Here is a 20,931-nt window from a genome sequence, read left to right as displayed (position 1 = left end):
CAATCTGCTTGTGATTTAACGACTCTGAATAATTTTGTATCATCCGCAAATTTGATAACCTCACTCATCGTATTTCTTTCCAGATCATTTATATATTGAAAAGCACTGGTCTAAGTACAGATCCCTGAGGCACTCCACTGTTTTCCTTTTTCCACTGAGAAAATTGACCATTTAATCCTACTCTCTGTTTCCTGTCTTTTGACTAGTTTGTAATCCACGGAAGGACAACGCCTCCATATCCCATGACTTTTTAGTTTTCTTAGAAGCCTCTCCTGAGGGACTTTGTGAAACACCTTCTGAAAATCCAAATACACTACATCTACCAGTTCACCTTTATCCACATGTTTATTAATCCCTTCAAAACAATGAAGCAGATTTGTTAGGCAAGACTTCCCTTGGGTAAATCCATGTTGACTTTGTTACATTAAACCATGTCTTTCAATATGCTCTATGATTTTGATCTTGAGAATAGTGTCCACTATTTTTCCCGGCACTGAAGTCAGGCTCACTGGTCTATAGTTACCTGGATCGCCCCTGAAGCCTTTTTTAAATATTGGGGTTGCATTGGCCACAAATTTTAGCTAATAGATCAGAAATTTCATTTTTGAGTTCCTTCCGTACCCTAGGATGCATACCATCCGGTCCAGGTGATTTGCTACTCTTTAGTTTGTTAATCTGGCCTACTTCTACATTTGGTGCAGTTGATGACATCACCCACTTGTTTGACCAATTATCCTGTCTACGGAAAACATTCGTTCCCTGTACGTACCCGGATCAGTTCTGACAGTGGGTTGTATCTCCCTTCCAGCAGATGGAGTCAGAGAAAAGCTTGAAGGGTTCTCTCTTATAGCCTGGAGTGCCCTCTGCATCCCTTCAGTATTTCTCTGACTCCAGAAGATGAAGGTTGCAGAACATACGGTTCCCCATTTCAGCTACAGCAGGATAGAAGTTTAGATTTCTCTCATTCCTTCTTAAATTCTTTCACTGTCTGGATGGATTTCTGGCTTCTCAGTCACTTCCAAACTTGCAGGCAGAACTGGTAGCAGTATTACCTGGCCTTTTTCAGAGTAGATTTGGTAAGTTTTTGTACTTTTTCCTTCTCGGGCTTCTCTGACTTCCAGGGGTGAATGTTGGTGGTCCAATCTCTCCTCCCTCATGACAGCACGCTGCCCTGAGATGCCGCCTTCTTCGGGGCAGCGCTAGCAGAGAGGCAACATTTCCTCTGCTTTTTGTAAAAAGCCAAGTCATTGTTTTCTGAGTGGAGGTTCTCTTACCTGCTCCTGCCAGGCTCCGGGGATGTTTCTCATTTATTACCAGACTTTGCCGCTCTCAGGGCAATGTGCTGCCTGCATAGAGCCTGGGATGCGGCTCTCCCGCGAAGGCATTTGTTCGAGTGCATCCCCATGGGGAGGGTCTTTCTAGGCTGGCTGGACATTCGGCTTTGCGCTCCCAGACGCGACTGCTCACTGGGGGGCAGGCCCCGATCCCGTCTAGTGCGGGAATGGTGGCCATTTTGTTTTCAGAGCCGGGTGCTCCTAGGCAGCCAAATGAGGATTCAGACAGTGTTTTTTCTCCTTTCCCACCGGTTTTAACTCTGGTTAACCCCCCAGGCCAGGGGGCAACACCAGGGGGACCTTCCTGCCATTCCTCACTCGGACATCCATCGGGACCTCCACCTCCCAGCCTTTTTTCAGCGGATATTGTGCTTCTTTTGCACAATGCTTATTTGGCTAGTTTGGAACTGCACCAGGATGCATCTTTAGGCCCCTCTCCTCCTAAGGTGATTAGATTGACAGATCCTCTGCAGTCCGCGGCAGTTCCTCAAGGGTCCACTGCACCTCCTCAGGGATCCTCCTGAATCAGGGTGGTCCCCCATCCGGATCCTTCTCCCCAGGGTGCTCTGGGGCCGGACCAGGTCCAGGATGATCTGACTTCTCACATGCACATGGAAAGGGATGACTCTAGGGTCTTTCGCCATTTTCAGAGGGATGAACTTGATCCTCTCATCCCCCATGTCCTAGCAGAGTTGGATATTGAGGCTCCACAGGATCCACCTGGCACCAGTACGCGGGCTACAAAAGGGGACCCCGTCCTTGCCGGAATGCATCCACCAGCGAAAACATTTGTTTCACCCTATGCTCCTTCAGTTGCTATCCAGAGAATGGGATTCACCAGAGTCTAGTCTGAGAGTAGGAAGGGCTATGGACAAGCTCTATCCTCTTCCGGAGGAATTCCTAGAATTCCTCAAAGTCCCCCAAGGTCAGTAATGGCGGTCACAAAAAAGACTACCATCCCAGTCACGGGTGGAGCCGCCCTCTGAGACCTCCATAATCAGAAGCTCGAAGTCTACCTCAAAAGGATTTTTGAGGTATCAGCCTTGGGGGTAAGAGCCACAGTGTGCAGCTCTTTAATGCAGCGCGCAGGTCTCAGATGACTCTAACAGCTGCTCAGTGCTCAAGACCTGCCACAAGAGGAAGCGCAACAGGTGGAACGTCTAGAGGCGATAATAGCTTATGGAGCGGATGTGCTATATGACTTACTCCACATCCTGGCCAGATCAGTGGTGTCAGTAGTCTCTGCCAGGCATCTCCTCTGGCTCTGTAATTGGTCGGCTGATTCTTCGTCTAAGACTCAGATGGGATCTCTCCCTTTCAAAGGCAAATTACTGTTTGGTGAGGATCTTGAACAGCTCATCAAATCCCTGGGAGAGAACAAGATGCATAAGCTGCCGGAGGATCGTCCTCTGACCTCCAGGACGTTCAATTCTACTACTGTGGCAACAGGCCCGGAACGAACCCTCCCGCAGCAATCGACCCGCCCCATCGCCTACCTCACATCCGGCTGGGGGGAACTTTAAAAGTAAGAATCCTGCGACGACTCGCCCTCTTCCAAGCCCGCCATCGCTCCCGTCTGGCTCGGCACAGTCGGCGCCCTAGACCCATCGGGGTCCGAGCACAGTGAGGCCTGCGGCAACAGGCCCGGAACGAACCCTCCCGCGGCAATCGACCCACACCATCGCCTACCTCACATCCGCCCTCACCTGGTTCTATAAATTTGAACTTCCATACAGGCGTCTCGCGCTGTGCGTCTCGCGCCGAAGGAGCGCAACTAAGGGGCATGCCCCTTAGTGCGCCCCTTCGTGCCTCCCCTTGTGCCTCTCTGTGTGCCTCCCCCCTCCCTTTCCCCCCCACCAGACAACCTCGCTCACACGACAACTACACACAATGGCTACAGCACACTACATTCCCAAACTACCCCACCACTACAACTGCCACCACACCCCCAAAACCCCACCCAACACCAGGCGCCTCACCAAAATCCACACCAACCATAACATACCCCATACTACACTCACGCTCATCACTCTCCTCCTCATCAACGCACAGTCGATCACCAAAAAAATTCCAATCATCCATGACCTGCTCACTGACTCCATACCAGACATATTCTGTATTACAGAATCCTGGCTGAAACACACCGACACAGTCCTACTAAATCAACTGCCCAAAAACACATACAATATATTTTCCATTCCCAGATGCAAAAGAAAAGGAGGAGGTCTATTATTCCTTGCTCACAAAAAACACAAATTTTCCTCCCACTCCCTAAACTTACCACCCCCTTTTGAGACCAACTTATTCAAATCGAAAAACCTCCAAATTCTTCTCCTCTACGCCCCCCCAGGTTGCCTACAGCACAACCTTTCCACCCTGATTGAAACCATTACATCCCACATCAACTTACAGGAGCCCGCCATCATACTAGGAGACTTCAATCTCCATATAGACATCAACCCACTATCTCCCACCAGTGAACTACTCCTATCTACTATGTCCGCTATTGGTTTCTCCCAAATCATCAACACTCCCACGCAAAAATCTGGCCACACCCTAGACTTAATCTTCCTAAACGACAAAATATCCGCAACAGGATCACCCACTGTAACCCCCACCCCTTGGTCCGACCACAGCCTCATCCAAGCCAAGCTTCAGCTCCAATCTACCCCAATGAAAACAGACATCCGCTTCATTGAATTCACCAAACCATGCTCCAGGGAAGACCTCGCTGAAATGTTACCCGAAGCCCTAAAGTCAATTAACCTAAATGATGCCAACTCCGCCACAAACTCCTGGTTATCCATCAATGCAGACATAGCCAATACAATATGCCCCACGATGATAAAGGAAATCAAACCATCAACAAAGCAAAAATCTCCATGGTACACCCCAGAATTGAAAACATCAAAGCGAACACTGAGACAAACCGAAAAGCAGTGGAGACGAACTCCTACCCCAAACCTGCAGGACAAATACAGAACGCTTCTACACAACTATACAGCTGACCTCAACACAGCAAAGCGCAACTTCTACACTACAAGAATTCATGAATTTCAATTCAACCCGAGGACCCTCTTTGCCTACGTCAAAGACCTAACCAACCCTATCCAGAACGACACAACGCCAAACTCCAGTAACATCTCCAGTGAAAAACTAGCTCAATTCTTCAAGGACAAAGTCGACAACATCATTGCCAAGATTCCACAAATCCACACCGACTCAACGGACATCCTCCCTCCCATCCACACATGGTCACAATTCACCCCCGTTGCATCTACAGAAATTGAACCCATCATCAAAAAAACCAACCCAGCATCCCACCCCTTAGACCCCATCCCGATCAAAACCCTAAAACTAATTAGAGAAATTATTGTCAAACCAATCACCTACATCATCAACCTATCACTTGAGCAAGGAATCTTCCCAGACAAACTAAAAAACGCCATCATCAAACCAATCATCAAAAAACCTCAACTTGACAAAACTGACCCAGCAAACTACAGACCAGTCTCCAACCTCCCATTCTTAGCAAAAATCATCGAAAAAACAGTCAACAACCAACTGACAGATCACCTTGACGCTCATAATGTTCTCCAGCCAACACAACATGGTTTCAGGAAATTCTTCAGCACTGAAACCCTTCTCCTCTCTCTCTCCGATACCATCCTCAGAGGACGCGACAAAGGCCAATCTTTCCTCCTGATACTCCTTGATATATCAGCCGCCTTTGACACCATCAACCACAGAACCCTCATCACCAGACTCAAAGAAATTGGTCTACGAGACACTACAATCAAATGGTTCAAGTCCTACCTCTCAAACAGATCTTACATCGTCAAGACAAACACATCAGAATCCACCCAAGTACCCCTCACACATGGTGTTCCTCAAGGATCTTCTCTATCCTCAACCCTCTTCAACATATACCTCCTTCCTCTCTGCAAATACCTCTCAGATGCAAACCTCACCTACTTTGTTTATGCAGACGACATACAAATATTACTCCCCATAAGCAAGTCCATTGAACACACCATGGAAAGATGGAGCAAACTCAGCTCAAAACTATCACACCTGCTATCTCAACTATCTCTCTGCCTCAACCAAGCCAAAACAGAAATCCTTCACATCCACGATGACCGTCCCACATCCCCCCTCAACATCACCCCCCCAAACTACTCAGGAAACTCAAACAACCCAGCGGTCCCATACATCCCAGGAAGCTCACTCACGCCAGCCACAAGAAACCTAGGCGTAACCATCGACAACCAACTTAACCTCAAATGCCACATCTCCAATACAATTAAGGATGGATTCTTCAAGCTTCAAACACTTAAAAAACTTAAACCCCTACTCCAAGCGCACGATTTCCGAACAGTCCTTCAATCTATTATTTTCTCAAAACTCGACTACTGCAACTCCCTCCTCCTTGGCCTTCCAGAAATCCACATCAAACCCCTCCAAGTTCTACAAAACGCTGCCGCCAGAATCATCACTAACAGCAGAAAATCCTCCCATATCACACCCACCCTCAAAGAACTCCACTGGCTCCCCATCACACAAAGAATCCAATATAAAACCCTCACCCTCATACACAAAAAAATAAACAACAACGAAATGAACTGGCTAAACACTGCAATTCGCCCATACCCCACACAAAGAAATCTCAGGTCCTCCAACACTGGCCTTCTATCTGTCCCCAATTGCAAAACTGCACACCTCAACGCAACCCGCAAACGAGCCATATCGATAGCGGGCCCCACCCTGTGGAATTCCCTCCCACCCCAACTCAGAAATGAACCCTCATCGCAAGTCTTTAAAAAACATCTCAAAACATGGCTGTTTGTTAAAGCCTTCCCACCAGATTCCTAACCTGCCCGAACGTACCTCACCCTGCCTCACTGTAGCCATCATCCCCCCCCACCTCCCACCCTTACATTTGCCCACCCTCTAGCCTCCTAGCATTCCTTAAACCTGTATATATATACTATTTATGTTAAACTATACTATTTATGTTAAACTATTTATACCACCTACTAGCATTCCTGATACCTGTATATAGATACATTCTATGTTAAACTACCTATACCGCCTTCTTCTCTTCAAATTTTAACCACTCTTGTTACTTAAGCCATAACAGAATGTTCCCATGTTATTTTGTATTTTGTTTCCATGTTATAATGTTAAATAGTTAATATACCATGTTATAATGTAAAATAGGGCGGACCCCCCCCTATCTCCCAGTTTCCTGTAAACCGATGTGATATTTCGATCGAATGTCGGTATATAAAATAAATAAATAAATAAATAAATAGTAGCCAATTCTGGGGTCAGCGGCATTTTCAACAGTCAAGACTCCTTCCTCACGGTCGCAGTCCTGGTCTCATTCCTTTCGCGGTTGAAGACCAGCTCGAGACAGCCTCTTCCAAGTCTTCCCAATGAAGAATTGCCGGCCCACTCCTCGACCCCCAGGATAGGGGGGCGTCTCTCCCTCTTCTACAAGGAGTGGGTCAAAATTACCTCAGACCGATGGTTTCTGGATATTCTACAGCACGGCTATGCTTTAGAATTTGCTTGACCCCTAAGGGTCAGGTTTCTCTTCTCTCCCTGCGGCCCAGTGAAGAAACAACATGTACATCAGATGCTCGACCGGCTCATGGACTTAGGTGCCATCCTCCCGGTGCCCCCGAAGGAGCAAGGGTTAGGCCATTAGCCCGTCTACTTTGTCATCCCCAAAAAGGAAGACTCCTTCTGTCCAATCCTGGATCTCAAGATGGTCAACAGGGTCCTCAGGATCCCACATTTAAGGATGGAGATGTTACAGTTCACTGCGGAGAATTCCTAGCCTACTTGGACTTGATGGAAGCTTATCTCCACATCCACATCCTCAAGGAACATCATCGCTTCCTTCGCTTCAAAATCCTCCGTCAACATTTTCAATTTCAGGCCCTACCCTTCGGCCTAGCGACCACTCCCCGCACCTTCACCAAGGTCATGGTGGTGGTGGCAGCAGCCCTACGGAGGGAGGGGATTCTAGTCCACTCCTACCTGAACGACTGGCTCATTCGAGCAAAGTCCCTGGACCTTTGCCAGTGGGTGGTCGACAGAGTCGTTGTCAGTTTTGCCAAGAGCAGCCTTACTCCGTCTCAGACTCTCGACTTCTTAGGAGCAAAGTTCGATACCAATTTGGGCAAAGTCTTCCTGCATCAGGACCGTGCTTGGTCGCTTATCTCTCAGGTACAGCACTTCCGTTGTCTCTCACTCCCCACAGCATGGGACTATCTCCAGGTCCTGGGCTTGATGGCTTCAACTATAGATTTGGTTCCTTGGGCCTTTGTGCATATGCGTCCTTTGCAGAGGGCGTTACTCTCCCGCTGGAAGCCAGTGTCTCAGGAGTTCCAAGCACTCCTTCCGCTGCCGGAAGTTGCCAAGGACAGCCTGAGCTAGTGGCTCAGTCTGGGTCACTTGCTGCAGGGAGTGGACTTGGAGATCCCACAGTGGATGATCACTCTCTGGATGGGGAGCTGTGTGTCAAACGCAGTCTGCACAGGGACGATGGACGTCAGTGCAAGCGACGTGGCCAATCAATCGTCTCTAAACCAGAGTGGTTCGTCTTGCTTTGAAGCATTTCTTCCTCCTAGTTCATCGCCAAGCCGTAAGGATACTCTCTGTCAATGCCACTATGGTAGCATACATCAACCGTCAAGGAGGAACAAAGAGCTGCCATGTCTCTCAGGAAACGGACAAGTTAATGGCGTGGGCGGCACTCCACCTCTCCCGCCTGGCGGCATCCCACATAGCAGGAGTGGACAATGTCCAAGCGGATTTCTTAAGCCATCAACACATAGATCCCGGAGAGTGGGAACTCTCCGAGAAAGCAGTGGCTCTTCTCTTTGCCTGGTGCGGGACTTCCCATCTGGATCCGCTGGCCACTCAAAAGAACGCAAAGGCTCCGTGCTTCTTCAGTCCTCCCACGTGAAGGAGTGGATGCCCTAGTTCTCCCATGGCCGCGAAACCTCCTACTTTACGTGTTCCCGCCATGGCCCTTGGTGGGAAAGGTGCTTCGAAGAATAGAAATAGAAGGTCCTGTAATTCTAGTGGCGCCAGAATGGCCACGAAGACCTTTGTTTGCAGACCTAGTCAACGCGGTGGACGGATCTCTCCGCCTGGGACATCTTCCCATCCTTCTGCGTCAGGGTCCTGTATTTTTCGACCAGGCAGATCGCTTCTGTCTTGTGGTCTGGCTTTTGAGAGGCGCAGGTTGAGGATATGGGGCTATCCAGAGGATGTTATTTCGACCCTCCTGAAGGCTAGGAAGACTTCCACTTCCACCTCCTACGTGCGGGTGTGGAAAGTCTTTGAGGCCTGGTGTGAATCCACAGGTATATCTCCACGTCGCGCTTCAGTAGTCCAGATACTATCCTTCTTACAGCGAGGCCTGGAGAAGCGATTGGCATACAATTCCCTGAGGGTTCAGGTGGCAGCCCTTTGTTCCCTCGTCCGTCACCTGGATGGAGCTCCTCTTTCGTCACATGCTGATATAGACCAGTTTCTAAAGGAGTTCGGATTCTAGGTGGTCCTCCTTTCGAGCCGCTGAGAAGAGCTACCCTCAAAGACCTCACTCTGAAGACAGTTTTCCTGGTATCCATCTGTTCTGCCTGCCGGATCTCGGAACTTCAAGCTTTGTCATGCAGGGAGCCTTCCCTCCGTTTCACAGATTCGGGAGTATCCTTGAGTACAGTTCCATCTTTCCTGCCAAAGTTGGTCTCTGCCTTTCATTTGAATCAATCGGTGGAACTATCATCCTTCCCTGACGAGGATCCCAGAGAACTTAGATGGCACGATGTCAAACGCGTCCTAATTAGATATCTGGAGGTTACGAATGAATTCTGCCTATTGGACCATCTCTTTGTCCTGGGGAGCGGACCCAAAAGGGGAAACAAGGCTTCTAAAATCACAATTGCTCGCTAGTTAAAGGAAGCAATCACTCCAGCGTACGTTGGTGCTGGTCGGCCACCTCCAGAGGGCATCGAGGCTCATTCGCTCCGTGCTCAAGCAGCTTCCTGGACAGAAAGCTAGGCAGTCTCGCCGCAGGACATATGCAGAGCAGCTACCTGGAAATCGTTGCACACCTTTGCACATCACTGTCGCTTAAATCTCCAATCACCGGGTTTTTGGCTCCTTTGGCTCTCAGGTCATTCGAGCAGGGCTATCCGGGGCCCATCCTACGTAGGGAAGCTTTGGTACATCCCACTGTCTGGACTGATCCGGGTACGTACAGTGAAAAGAAAATTATTCCTTACCTGCTAATTTTCGTTCCTGTAATACCACGGGTCAGTCCAGACACCCACCCTAAGAGTAGATATGGGTTTTGAGATCGTCTGCACAGTACTTTTGAATATCAGCTCGAATGATTAACAGTATGAGGACTGTTCGTGTATTGCCAGTGGTTCCTTTTGCAAGTTTGTTCTCACTACAATTTCTAATCAAAACATTCTTGTACATTGTTACAGTCTGAGGTTGGTTTACTTGATCCATTCCATGGTTTCTTCTTGCTTTGATATACTCAATACTGAAGGAACGCAGAGGGCGCTCCAGGCTATAAGAGAGCACCCTTCAAGCTTTTCTTTGACTCCATCTGCTGGAAGGGAGACACAACCCACTGTCTGCACTGATCCGCGGTACTACAGGAATGAAAATTAGCAGGAAAGGAATAATTTTCTTTTACAGGTAAGCAATTTATTTTTTCTTATAGTTTGAAGGTTTTCTTTAAATGGGGTAAAATTTACTTTAGGGACACTATTGCAAATCAGTTTTTTTTTAACAATTGCCACAAACTTGTACAAGTAATTTAGCTGAGTTGAACATCTTATTCAGGGGTGGAAATTTTTTCTAAGACCTTTGGCCCCAGACAAAGGTTGTTTTTTAAAGGAGCCAAGGGGAAACTTCCCTTACCCCACACAGCCTCTAATATTTTTTTTTCAGTTTTTTATGAATTTATTTATTTATTTATTTATTTATTTATTTTTGGTTTTTATATACCGGAAGTTCCTGTATACAATACATATCACTCCGGTTCACATTTAACAGAAATAACTATCGCCGGGGAGGCGGTTTACATGGAACATATCGAAATAATGAACGGATAATATATAATAAAGTACAATCTATTGGGAAAAACAACTAAGATCAACTTAGAACACAACTTGGAAACATATAACTGAAGTAATATAAACATTAGATTATTGCTGTAAGGCAAGGATGGTTGTTGTTCTTCTTGCTTTTAGCTCTCTGGGAAAGCTTGACGGAAGAGCCAAGTCTTGAGTTTCACTTTAAAAGTAGTATGGCACGGCTCAATGCGGAGGTCCGGTGGTAGGGAGTTCCAGAGAGATGGGCCCGCTGTGGATAGAGCGTGTTTCCTCAGGGTAGATTTTGCAGGTTGGGTGATCATTCTGTTCTGGTATGCCCTTCTGGTTGGTTTTTTAGAGGAGTGTAGTTGAAGCTGGAAGGTTAAGTTGAGTGGAGAGATGTTATGTAGGGCCTTATGAATCATCATGCAGGTTTTGAACTGAATCCTATATTTGATGGGCAGCCAATGGAGATGCTGGAGGATCGGGGTGATATGGTCCCTTTTTTTGGCGTTTGTAAGTATCCTTGCAGTGGCATTCAGTACCATCTGGAGTGGTTTGGTGGTGTATGCGGGAAGGCCCTGCAGGAGTGAATTGCAGTAATCTAGTTTAGGGAGAATGATGGCTTGGAGTACTGTGCGGAAATCCCTATAGAGTAGAAGAGGCTTTAGTTTCTTTAGCACTTGTAATTTAAAGAAGCATTCTTTTGTAGTGTTATTTATGAATTTATTGAGGCTGAATCTGTTGTCTAGTAGTACTCCCAGATCTCTGACTTGAGGTGCGGTGGCATATCCTGAGGTGTCTGGAGAGTTGCTGGATGTTGGCGGGGCAGGTTGATCCAGTGCTATTATGAGTATTTCCGTTTTGTTGGTGTTTAGAACCAGGTTGAGGCTGGTTAGAAGATCGTTGATGGATGAGAGGCATTTTTTCCAGTAGTCCATGGTTTTGTGTATGGTCTCCGTGATAGGGATGAGAATTTGTATATCATCCGCGTATAAGAAATGGGTGAGCTTGAGGTTAGTAAGTAGATGACAGAGTGGGAGAAGGTAAATGTTGAAGAGGGTGGGGGAGAGTGATGATCCTTGTGGTACCCCCATCTTGGCTTGGATGGGGTGAGATTCCTTGTTGTTTATCTTAACTTTGTATGTTTGTATTTTGTCTTTTTTTTATTTTTATAATTTTTATTTTATTTCACTTTTTTCAATTCTTTCCTTTTCTTCCTCCATTCTACCTCACTATTTTCTTTTCTCCTGGGCCTGCATCAGCAGTGGCCATTTTGCCAGGTCTGGACCTGTGACAGCTTCTCCCAGCCTGAGAACCAACTGCACTGGCAATGGCTTCTCCTGGGAGGAGGAACTGAGGCTACTGCAGAATTTGTGAGTGCATGTTGACTCTGTCTTGTGCTCAATATAACCTTCCTGCCGGTTCTGTTCCACACTTCTATCCTTATACCCATCAATTGAGTGTTGGGGCAGGGAGGATGGAGGGGAAATAGAAATGTGAGACAAGCAAGTCAGGTTTTCTTCTAATTCTTGAATAGTGTTTTCCAGGGTCAATGTGGTACTAGAACTCTGAACTTCTAAGAGAGATTTAGTCAGAAATTGAAATTGTACCAACCAGCTTTGCTTGTTAATAATACAGGAGCATTCTTTATCTTGTGTGTTTTTTTTTTGTTTTTAAGGATTGATGATAAAAATGGTACATGCTGAAGCCTTCTCTCGTCCCCTAAGCCGCAATGAAGTTGTTGGTTTAATTTTTCGTTTGACAATATTTGGTGCCGTGACGTACTTCACTATCAAGTGGATGGTAGATGCCATCGATCCCACTAGAAAGCAAAAAGTAGAAGCTCAAAAACAGGTACGTTATCTACATTGGACATTATTCTTTCATTCCTGAATAATTGCATTCATACAAATATCAGGCAGTGGGAGGGAGCTGTATTTTTTTTCTGGCTCCCCATAGGCAAAAGGATATGTCATGTACCCTATACGTACCCGGATCAGTCCAGGCTCCTGGGTTTATGCATCCCTGCCAGCAGATGGAGACAGAGAAAGTTTAACTGATACTGCTTCATAACCCCTGGTGCCACCTGCAGTTCCTCAGTATTTCTCTGTCTCCAGCAGATGGTGGCTGGTGCATAAACCTGCAGTTCCATAGTCAGCACATTTCTTTTTCCTTTCTTTTTCTTGCAAGCCTTCCTCCCCCTTTGCACCAGCAGCCTACTACCCTGCCAACCACCCACTTCCTCCTCCTGAAATGTGTCTCCCCGCTATACCCATCATACACTACCCCATGCGACATATTTTCCGCCCAACACACAATCACACCCTCACACAACATAAATCTCTAGTGCCCATCATGATCACACCCCTCACCCAACTACTAGGTCTGGCCACCTTAGCCATCACCCTCTGCAACGCCCAATCAATCATAAAGAAAGCGCCAATCCTACAAGACCTACTCACTGACACCTGCCCTGATATTTGTGCCATTACTGAATCATGGCTAAAGAATTCAGACCAGGTCTTCATTAACCAACTCCCAACACAGACGTACGACATCTTCTCCATCCCTAGGCCCAAGAACAAAAGAGGAGGTGGCATTCTCCTAGCCGCCAAGAAACACCTGAACCTCAAACTACAAACCGGCTCCCCCTCCCCCCCGAGACTCGAGATTGGGCTCTTTAATTCCAAAGCCCTGCAGGTCTGCCTCATCTACGCCCCCCCTGGTATGCTGGAACAGGACCCCTCCCCCCTCATTGAATACATCACCAACAATATAAAGCCAGACACCCCTGCAGTGATTCTTGGAGATTTCAACCTCCACGTAGACACCCACCCCCTCACCACATCTTGCGAAACCTTAGTTGTCTCTCTCAAAGCCCTGGGCTTCAAACAGCTCATCTCCAAACCCACGCACAAAGCTGGGCACACACTCGACCTCCTTTTTGTTAATACCTGCATCTCTACACCCCATGCACCAATCCCCACACCCATCCCCTGGTCCGACCATTACCTCATCAATGCCCAACTCACCATCAACAACAATGCCTCCAACACAAAATCACATAAAAAGACAATCTCCTACCACAAACCATGTTCCTCGGAAGAACTCTCCCAAGCCTTCAATAAAGTAAGTGAAAACCTCGACCTTACCAACCCAGATAATGCCCTCCTCTCATGGGATAAGCTCACCGCTGACATAGCCAACGACACCTGCCCCATCATCCACAAAGTAATAAACCCCAACCAAACAGAAAGAAAACCATGGTATACCAGTGAACTAAAAAAAATTAAAACAAGACCTTAGAGCCAAAGAACGCTCCTGGCGTAAGCAACCCACCCCTACACTCAAAACAGTCTACAAACACACCCTACACCTATACCGACAAGCAACACTCCACGCCAAACGTGACTTCTATGCAGCAAAAATTCACAACTACAAATTCAATCCCACCGCCCTATTCTCTTATGTAGCAGAACTCACAAAACCTACTACCCCATCCCCCCAGGAAGATAATAGCATAGAGAAATGCAATAAACTCACAGATTACTTTAAAAATAAAATCACCAATATTCTCACTCGCCTCCCCCTAACCCCACTCCCGTCGATCTTCCACCCACCACCAACAACATTAACCTCACATCCCTTGATCTCACCACCACGATGGAAGTCGAATCCATCTTAAGAAAGATGCGGCCAGCCACCCACATCGCCGACAACATCCCATCTAAACTCCTCCTCAATATTCCTTCCGTCATAGCAAGACCCTTAGCGGATATCATAAACTGCTCCCTCACCTTCGGGACGGTTCCTGACCCGCTTAAACTCGCCATTGTAAAGCCCCTACTGAAAAAACCCACCCTCGACCAAAATGACCCTGCAAACTATAGGCCCATCTCCAACCTGCCTTTTATTTCTAAAATCCTGGAGAAAGTGGTCAACACACAACTTACCGACTTCCTAGAAGACAACAATATCCTCCACCCCGCCCAGTACGGCTTTCGTAAAAACCGAAGCACGGAAAAGCTCCTACTTGCATTAACAGATACCATTCTAAACGGTATGGACCACGGCCAGTCATACATTCTAGCCCTCCTAGATATCTCAGCAGCTTTCGATACGGTGAACCACAAAATCTTAATATCACGCTTAGCAGAGATAGGCATCGCAAACACAGCCCTATCATGGTTCTCCTCTTACCTTGACCACAGAAAATATTTAATCAAACTCGATAAATCCGAATCTACACACATTCCTCTTGCACAAGGCGTTCCCCAGGGCTCCTCCCTTTCCTCCACCCTCTTTAACATATATCTACTCCCTCTCTGCCACCTCCTATCTAAACTGGAACTAAAATTTTTCTTGTACGCTGACGACGTACAAATACTTATCCCCATACAAAAATCACTCAACGAAACCCTGCACTTCTGGGAAACATGCCTTGCATCTATCAATTCCCTCCTTTCCAACCTACACCTTGCACTCAATACCTCAAAAACTGAAATTCTTATTATTACTAATCAACCCAGCCTTTCCATCCACCAAACGCATCAAAACACTTCACAAAATCTCACGCATCCGCACACTGTCAGAGACCTAGGAGTTTCCCTAGATACTCAACTAAGCTTCAAATCTCACATCAACTCGCTCCTAAAAGGGGGCTTCTATAAACTACAAACCCTCAAAAAACTAAAACCTCTCCTCCACGTACACGACTTCCGCACTGTTATGCAAACCACCATGCTATCAAGACTTGATTATTGCAACTCACTGCTAATAGGCCTTCCCTCCTCCACAATCAAACCCCTCCAAATCTTACAAAACGCCATGGCCCGCGTCCTCACAAACTCAAGAAAGACTGATCACATCACTCCCATACTTCAAGACCTCCACTGGCTCCCAATCACCTATCGCTCTCAATACAAAACACTCACTATCATACATAACACACTATACAAAAATAATTCCCCATGGATCGAAGATATGCCACACTTCCGCCAGGCCAACCGCCCCACCAGAAACGCCCTTGCTGGCACCCTCTACACCCCTTCACTCAAAATCGCTCACCTCACCACCACCAGAGAGAGAGCCTTCTCCATCGCCGGCCCCACCCTCTGGAACTCCCTCCCCGCAGAGCTCCGACTAGAACCATCACTTAATCAATTCAAAAAAGGAATCAAGACCTGGTTATTTAAACAGGCCTATCCCAACACGTCACAATCCTAGCTCTGTAACTCCTTCGCAACACTTTTATTTCCCCACACCCTCACTGCTTCCCCTTCCCTCCTGCCCCCCCCCCTCACCTCCCCCCACCCACCTCCACCACCCTCCTTCCTCTAAGCAGCCTCCTCTTACTGTTACCAACTCACCATCCTCACCGTTACCCACAGCTCACTTGTACAGTTTCACCCCCCTCCCCCCCACTTATTACACCCTTTCCCCCCGCCTCTTGTACAATTACTCATAATGTTCGCCATATCCCGTGTACAGCACCCCTCCCTCCCTCCACCACCCTACCCTCTTCCCCCCTCCTCATTATTGCCCCTCCTCCTCCCCCCCGCGCCTCACCATCCACTCCCCACCCCTCGCACCACCTCCCCTGTACTTAATTAATTTTGTCTAACTTTGTATAATATTATCTAATTCTTGTCTAATATGGTTTATCATATATAATCGCGTTTTAACTGTGACGCATGTTGGCACCACAGTAAAGTTAACCTACCTTTTAACTATTTATCTTTCCTCCACCTATCATTGTAATTTCCTTTCTCAGTTACATGTAAACCGACATGATGTTTTTTACGAATGCCGGTATATAAAAGTTATAAAATAAATAAATAAATAAATAACCCTTCCTTGTTTGGTCGAGATGGGCAAGCTGGAGGTCGGTGACCTTTTTGTATGCTCACTCCAGTTTGATCCATGGGGTGTAAATCTGGTGGTCCAGATCCCTCCCCTTCACGAGGCCGCTTAGGCGGCTTGTTGGCTCTGCTCAGCTGCTCTTTGGGTTTCTCCCTCTCATTGTTGTTGGCTGAGCTGTACAGCTCCTCTCAGCTTTAGGAGAGGGGAGCTCCTTAATGTTTGTTTAAAGTTTATTAAAAAAAACAAAACATCAGGGTAAGCAGCTGGAGCGGCTTGAATGGTAAGCTTTTCAGGGCACTGCTGGGCGGCTTTCCTCTCCCTGTGTGTTCAGCCAGCTGTGAGGGACGGGATCTCTGATCCTTCTGCTTCTCGGTGGCGCTTGTGTTCGGCAGGGGATGATCGTTTCCCGCCGCGTGATCATGATTCATGGTGTGGCCCTAGTGCGCTTAGGCTGCCTCGGGCTGTGTTCAGCATGTGTTTCGGGGGGTGAGGGGCCGTCGCAGCTTCTGGTCCCCGTGAAACGCAAAAAATGCAGTGAAAGCTCAGCCGCGATTAGGTGTCCTTCCAGGGAAAGCTCCAGCTACATCGGGCCCTTGAGCTCCACTGACACAGGAATGGTGGCCATTTTGGGTTCCCCGGTGCTTTTGCCAGCGGGGGGGACTTTCCCCGGTCCACCCGGGCCCAGTTGAGGGGCAGGGGAGGCAGTATTTCTGGACCTGCTGCCTGCGGGGAGTATCAGGGCTCGGGTACCACCTTGGCCATCGGCTCCCCACTCCTTTTCTTCGGAATTTATACTGCTCCTACACCATGCGTATTTGGCGCAGCAGGTGGTGTTAGGGTACTAGCAGGCAGGACTGGTATCCCCAGCTTCATTCCCGGGGGTTTACTAGTTGGCTACTGGACCTAGTCAATCCCGGGGAACCCTGCCTTCTGGGGTGCAGTGTCTGTTGGGCTCCACTTGGACGGACGATAACTCTGTTGGGTCCCCGGGGATGATGTGGAGGCTGTTCCAGCGTCGGAGGGGGACAACCCCAAGATTCTTCATTTGTTCCGGCGGGAGGAATTAGGTCCTCCGATTCCTCAGGTCTTTGGTGAACTGGGCCTAAAGATCCCTCAGGAAGACTCCGACATGGATGGGGCAGATCCAGTCCTGGATGGGCTTCGTGGCCCCCCCCCATCGGCATTCCCTTATAAGTTCATGAAGAAGATGGTGGATCGGGAATGGCTTGAGAGTGAGAAGGATGGTGTCGAAGCTTTATCCCTTGCCTGAACAGACCTTAGAGCTTTTTTTTCTCTTCCAGAAGTGGACACAGCGGTATCTGCAGTCACTAAGAAGACGACTATTCCCGTGGCTGGTGCTGTGGTGTTGAAGGATGTTCAGCGTCTTAAGCTGGAGATCCATCCCAAAAGGTTTTTTGAGGTGTCCACTCTGAGTCTGTAGGCAGCCATTTGTTCCAGCTTCATGCAGCAGGCCTGTCTGCACTGAGTACAGCAGCTTCAGGATGGACAGGTGAAGTCAGGTGATGAAGAGAGTAGGGCAGAACGTTTGGAGGCATTGGTCGCGTACATAGCGGGCACTTTTTATGATTTGGTGAGGATTTCATCTTATATTATGGCCTCCACTGTGTCTGCCAGGCATTTATTATGGCTGCGTAACTGGTTGGCGAATGTGTCGTCCAAGTCCCAATTGGGTTCGCTGCCTTTCAAAGGTCGGCTTTTGTTTGGTGAAGACCTAGAGCAATTGATCAAGCAGTTGGGTGACAATAAGGTACACAAGTTGCTGGAGGTCAGGCCTAGGAGTAAGCAGTCCTTACCATCATGTTTGTGTTTTCAGGAAGGCAGAAGGTCTCGTCTTACAAGAGGAGTCCTAGCTTCGCAAAAGCAATTATCTGTCTGAGGTCAGGCCTGGTGGCAATCTTTTCATGGCAGTTGGAGGCCCTTCAGAGCTTCCACAGGCGGTGGGGCTACAAGAGCCTCCTAATGAGGCGAGACTGGCCCACTCTGTCGTTCTTTTTACAGGTGGGCGTCTATCTTGTTTTTATGGGAGTGGACCAAGATCACTCATGACCAGTGGGTGCTCAGTGTCATAAAAGACGCTTGTGCATTAGAATTTGTGCATCCCATTTGCGACCTCTTTCTAGTCTCCCCCTGCGGGTCATTGGAAAAGCATTGACCGGTTCGGGAGACTTTAGACAGGTTGCAGATATTAGGGGCCGTGGTTCCGGCCTCTCTGGAGGAACGGGACAAAGGTCGATATTCCATTTACTTCATGGTTCCAAAGAAAGAGGGCACCTTTCGCCCCATTCTGGACTTGAAATGGGTAAATGCAACGTTAAAGATTACAAGATTTTGCATGGAGACCTTGAGATCGGGAATTACAGTGGTGCGCAATCGAGAATTCCTGGCTTTGTTGGACTTGACAGAGGCATACCTGCACATCCCCATTCGTCGGGATCACCAGCGTTTTTTGAGATTTATGGTTCTGGGTTAGCATTTTCATTTTTAGGCTCTCCCTTTTAGGCTGGCCACAGCGCCACGTACCTTCACCAAGGTCATGTTGATTATGGCGGCAGCTTTACGGTGCAAGGGAGTGTTGGTACACTCTTATCTCGATGATTGGCTCATCAGGGCAAAGTCGAAGACCGGTTGTCCCACCACGGTCCAGAAGGTAATTCATACTCTGGAATCTCTAGGCTGGGTGGTGAATTGGGAAAAGAGCCACTTGAATCCCTCTCAGAATCCCGATTATTTGGGGGTTCTGTTCGATACGGAGAAAGGCAAGGTTTTCCTGGTAGACGAGAGAGAGTGTGCAAATTACAGACACAAGTTTAGTGCTTGCTGACATTGCGAGTTCCCAGAGCCTGGGATTTTTTGCAGGTCGTGGGCTCCATGGCCTCAACGCTCGAATTGGTTCCCTGGGCCTTTGCACATTTGAGACCTTTACAGAGGGCTCTGTTGGCGAAGTGGTCTCCATTGTTGGAGGCTTTTCATAAGCCTATATCGCTCAATGCTTGTAAGCAAGACAGTCTGTCTTCGTGGCTACAGAGTTCCAGTCTCGTACTTGGTGTAAATCTGGAGGTCCTAGATTGGGTAATTCTCACTATGGATGCCAGTCTTTCTGGTGGGGAGCAGTATGCAAGTGGCAATCGGCCCCAGGGCACTTGGTTGGCGGAAGAGGCCTTGTGGTCTATCAATTGCTTAGAGACAAGAGCAGTGAGGTTAGCGTTACTGGCCTTTCTGCCTTTGGTTCAAGGACGCTCGGTGAGGGTCTTGTCAGACAATGCGACAACCGTAGCACATATCAGTTGGCAGGGCGGAACCAAAGGTCAAATGGTGGCACAGGAGTCTCAGGAGTTAGTTCTTTGGGCGGAACAGCATTTGGTTCAGATAGCAGCATTTCATATCGCAGGGATCGAAAACGTTCAGGTGGATTTTCTAAGTCGCAGAATACTGGATCCAGGAGAGTGGGAATTGTCAGAGTTGGCGATGCAGCGCATTCGAAAGAGGTGGGGTTTTCCCCATGTGGATTTAATGGCGACTTGTCTCAATGCAAAGGCATCTTGATTTTTCAGCTGCAGGTGGGAATACGGGGGCGAGGGGGTCGATGATTCGTTGGCCTCAGGAGGTTCTGCTTTACGTGCTTCCTCCCCCTCCCCTTGGCCGCTGGCAGGCAAGGTCTTACATCAGATAGAGAGGACCAGGGGAGGTTGTGTTAGTAGCGCCGGAGTGGCCATGTTGGCCATGGTTCACAGATCTGGTCAACTTTGGCAGTGGACGGGCCGTTACAGTTCAGTCATTTTCCTCGCTCCATCAGGGCCCCATATTTTCAGACCAGGCAGATCGCTTTTGAGAGGTTGAATTTGAGATGAAGAGGGTACCCAGAGGCGGTTATAGCTACCCTTCTACAAGCTAGGTGGACATGTATCACTAAAGGTATTCAGGCCTTACAGTCTTCGGTGTCTCAGATTTTATCTTTCCTTCAAGACAGTTTGATCAAAGGCCTAGCTTTCAACTCCCTCAGAGTTCAGATAGTAGTTCTGGCTTGTTTATGTGGTACAATTGAGGGTAGCACATTGTCCTCTCATCCAGATGTCGTCAGGTTTCCTTGGGGGGTTAAGAATTTGTGCTCTCTGCTGAGGAGAGTGTGCCCATCTTGTAATCTTAATCTTGACCTCAGAGTTTTATGTGAGTCACCTTTTGAGCCTCTCCACGGAGTGACACTTGACTTTGAAGGTCATTTTCCTGGTAGCCATTTGTTCCACGAGGAGAATCTCTGAGTTGCAGGCTTTGTCTTGCCAAGATCATTCCTTCAGATCTCAAACTCAGGAGTGTCTTTGCGGATGGTCCTCTCGTTTCTTCCGAAGGTGGTATCTGCTTTTCATGTTAATCAGATGGTGGAGCTTCCAGTTTTTCTGAACTTGGATGCTTCTGCACCGCATACATGGGAGCTTAGACGTTTCGATGTCCTTAGGGCTTTGCTGATGTATTGCAAGGTGACAAATGAATTTGGGAGATCTGATCATCTTTTCGTTTTATGAAGTGGTGTGAAGAAAGGTACCCAGGCTTCCAAGGCTACCATTGTGAGGTGGCTTAAGGAAGCTATT

General features: G+C 47.8%; 1 protein-coding gene across 5 annotated transcripts in view; it reads left to right on the top strand.

Moving 5' to 3' along the window:
• ATAD1 (ATPase family AAA domain containing 1) overlaps positions 1–20,931 on the top strand; it is a 143,438-nt gene that overhangs the window by 31,913 nt on the left and 90,594 nt on the right. For all 5 annotated transcript variants that reach the window (XM_029609808.1, XM_029609810.1, XM_029609811.1 and 2 more), the window contains exon 2: positions 12,144–12,319. In XM_029609808.1, coding sequence (XP_029465668.1) covers positions 12,144–12,319 — 176 coding nt within the window. The remainder of the gene's footprint in view (positions 1–12,143; positions 12,320–20,931) is intronic.

The sequence above is a fragment of the Rhinatrema bivittatum genome, chromosome 7 (genome assembly GCF_901001135.1).
Source record: "Rhinatrema bivittatum chromosome 7, aRhiBiv1.1, whole genome shotgun sequence".
Classification (NCBI taxonomy): Eukaryota; Metazoa; Chordata; class Amphibia; order Gymnophiona; family Rhinatrematidae; genus Rhinatrema; species Rhinatrema bivittatum.
The sequence above is the reverse complement of the archived record's forward strand: the minus strand, read 5'-3'. Positions and strand labels throughout refer to the sequence as shown.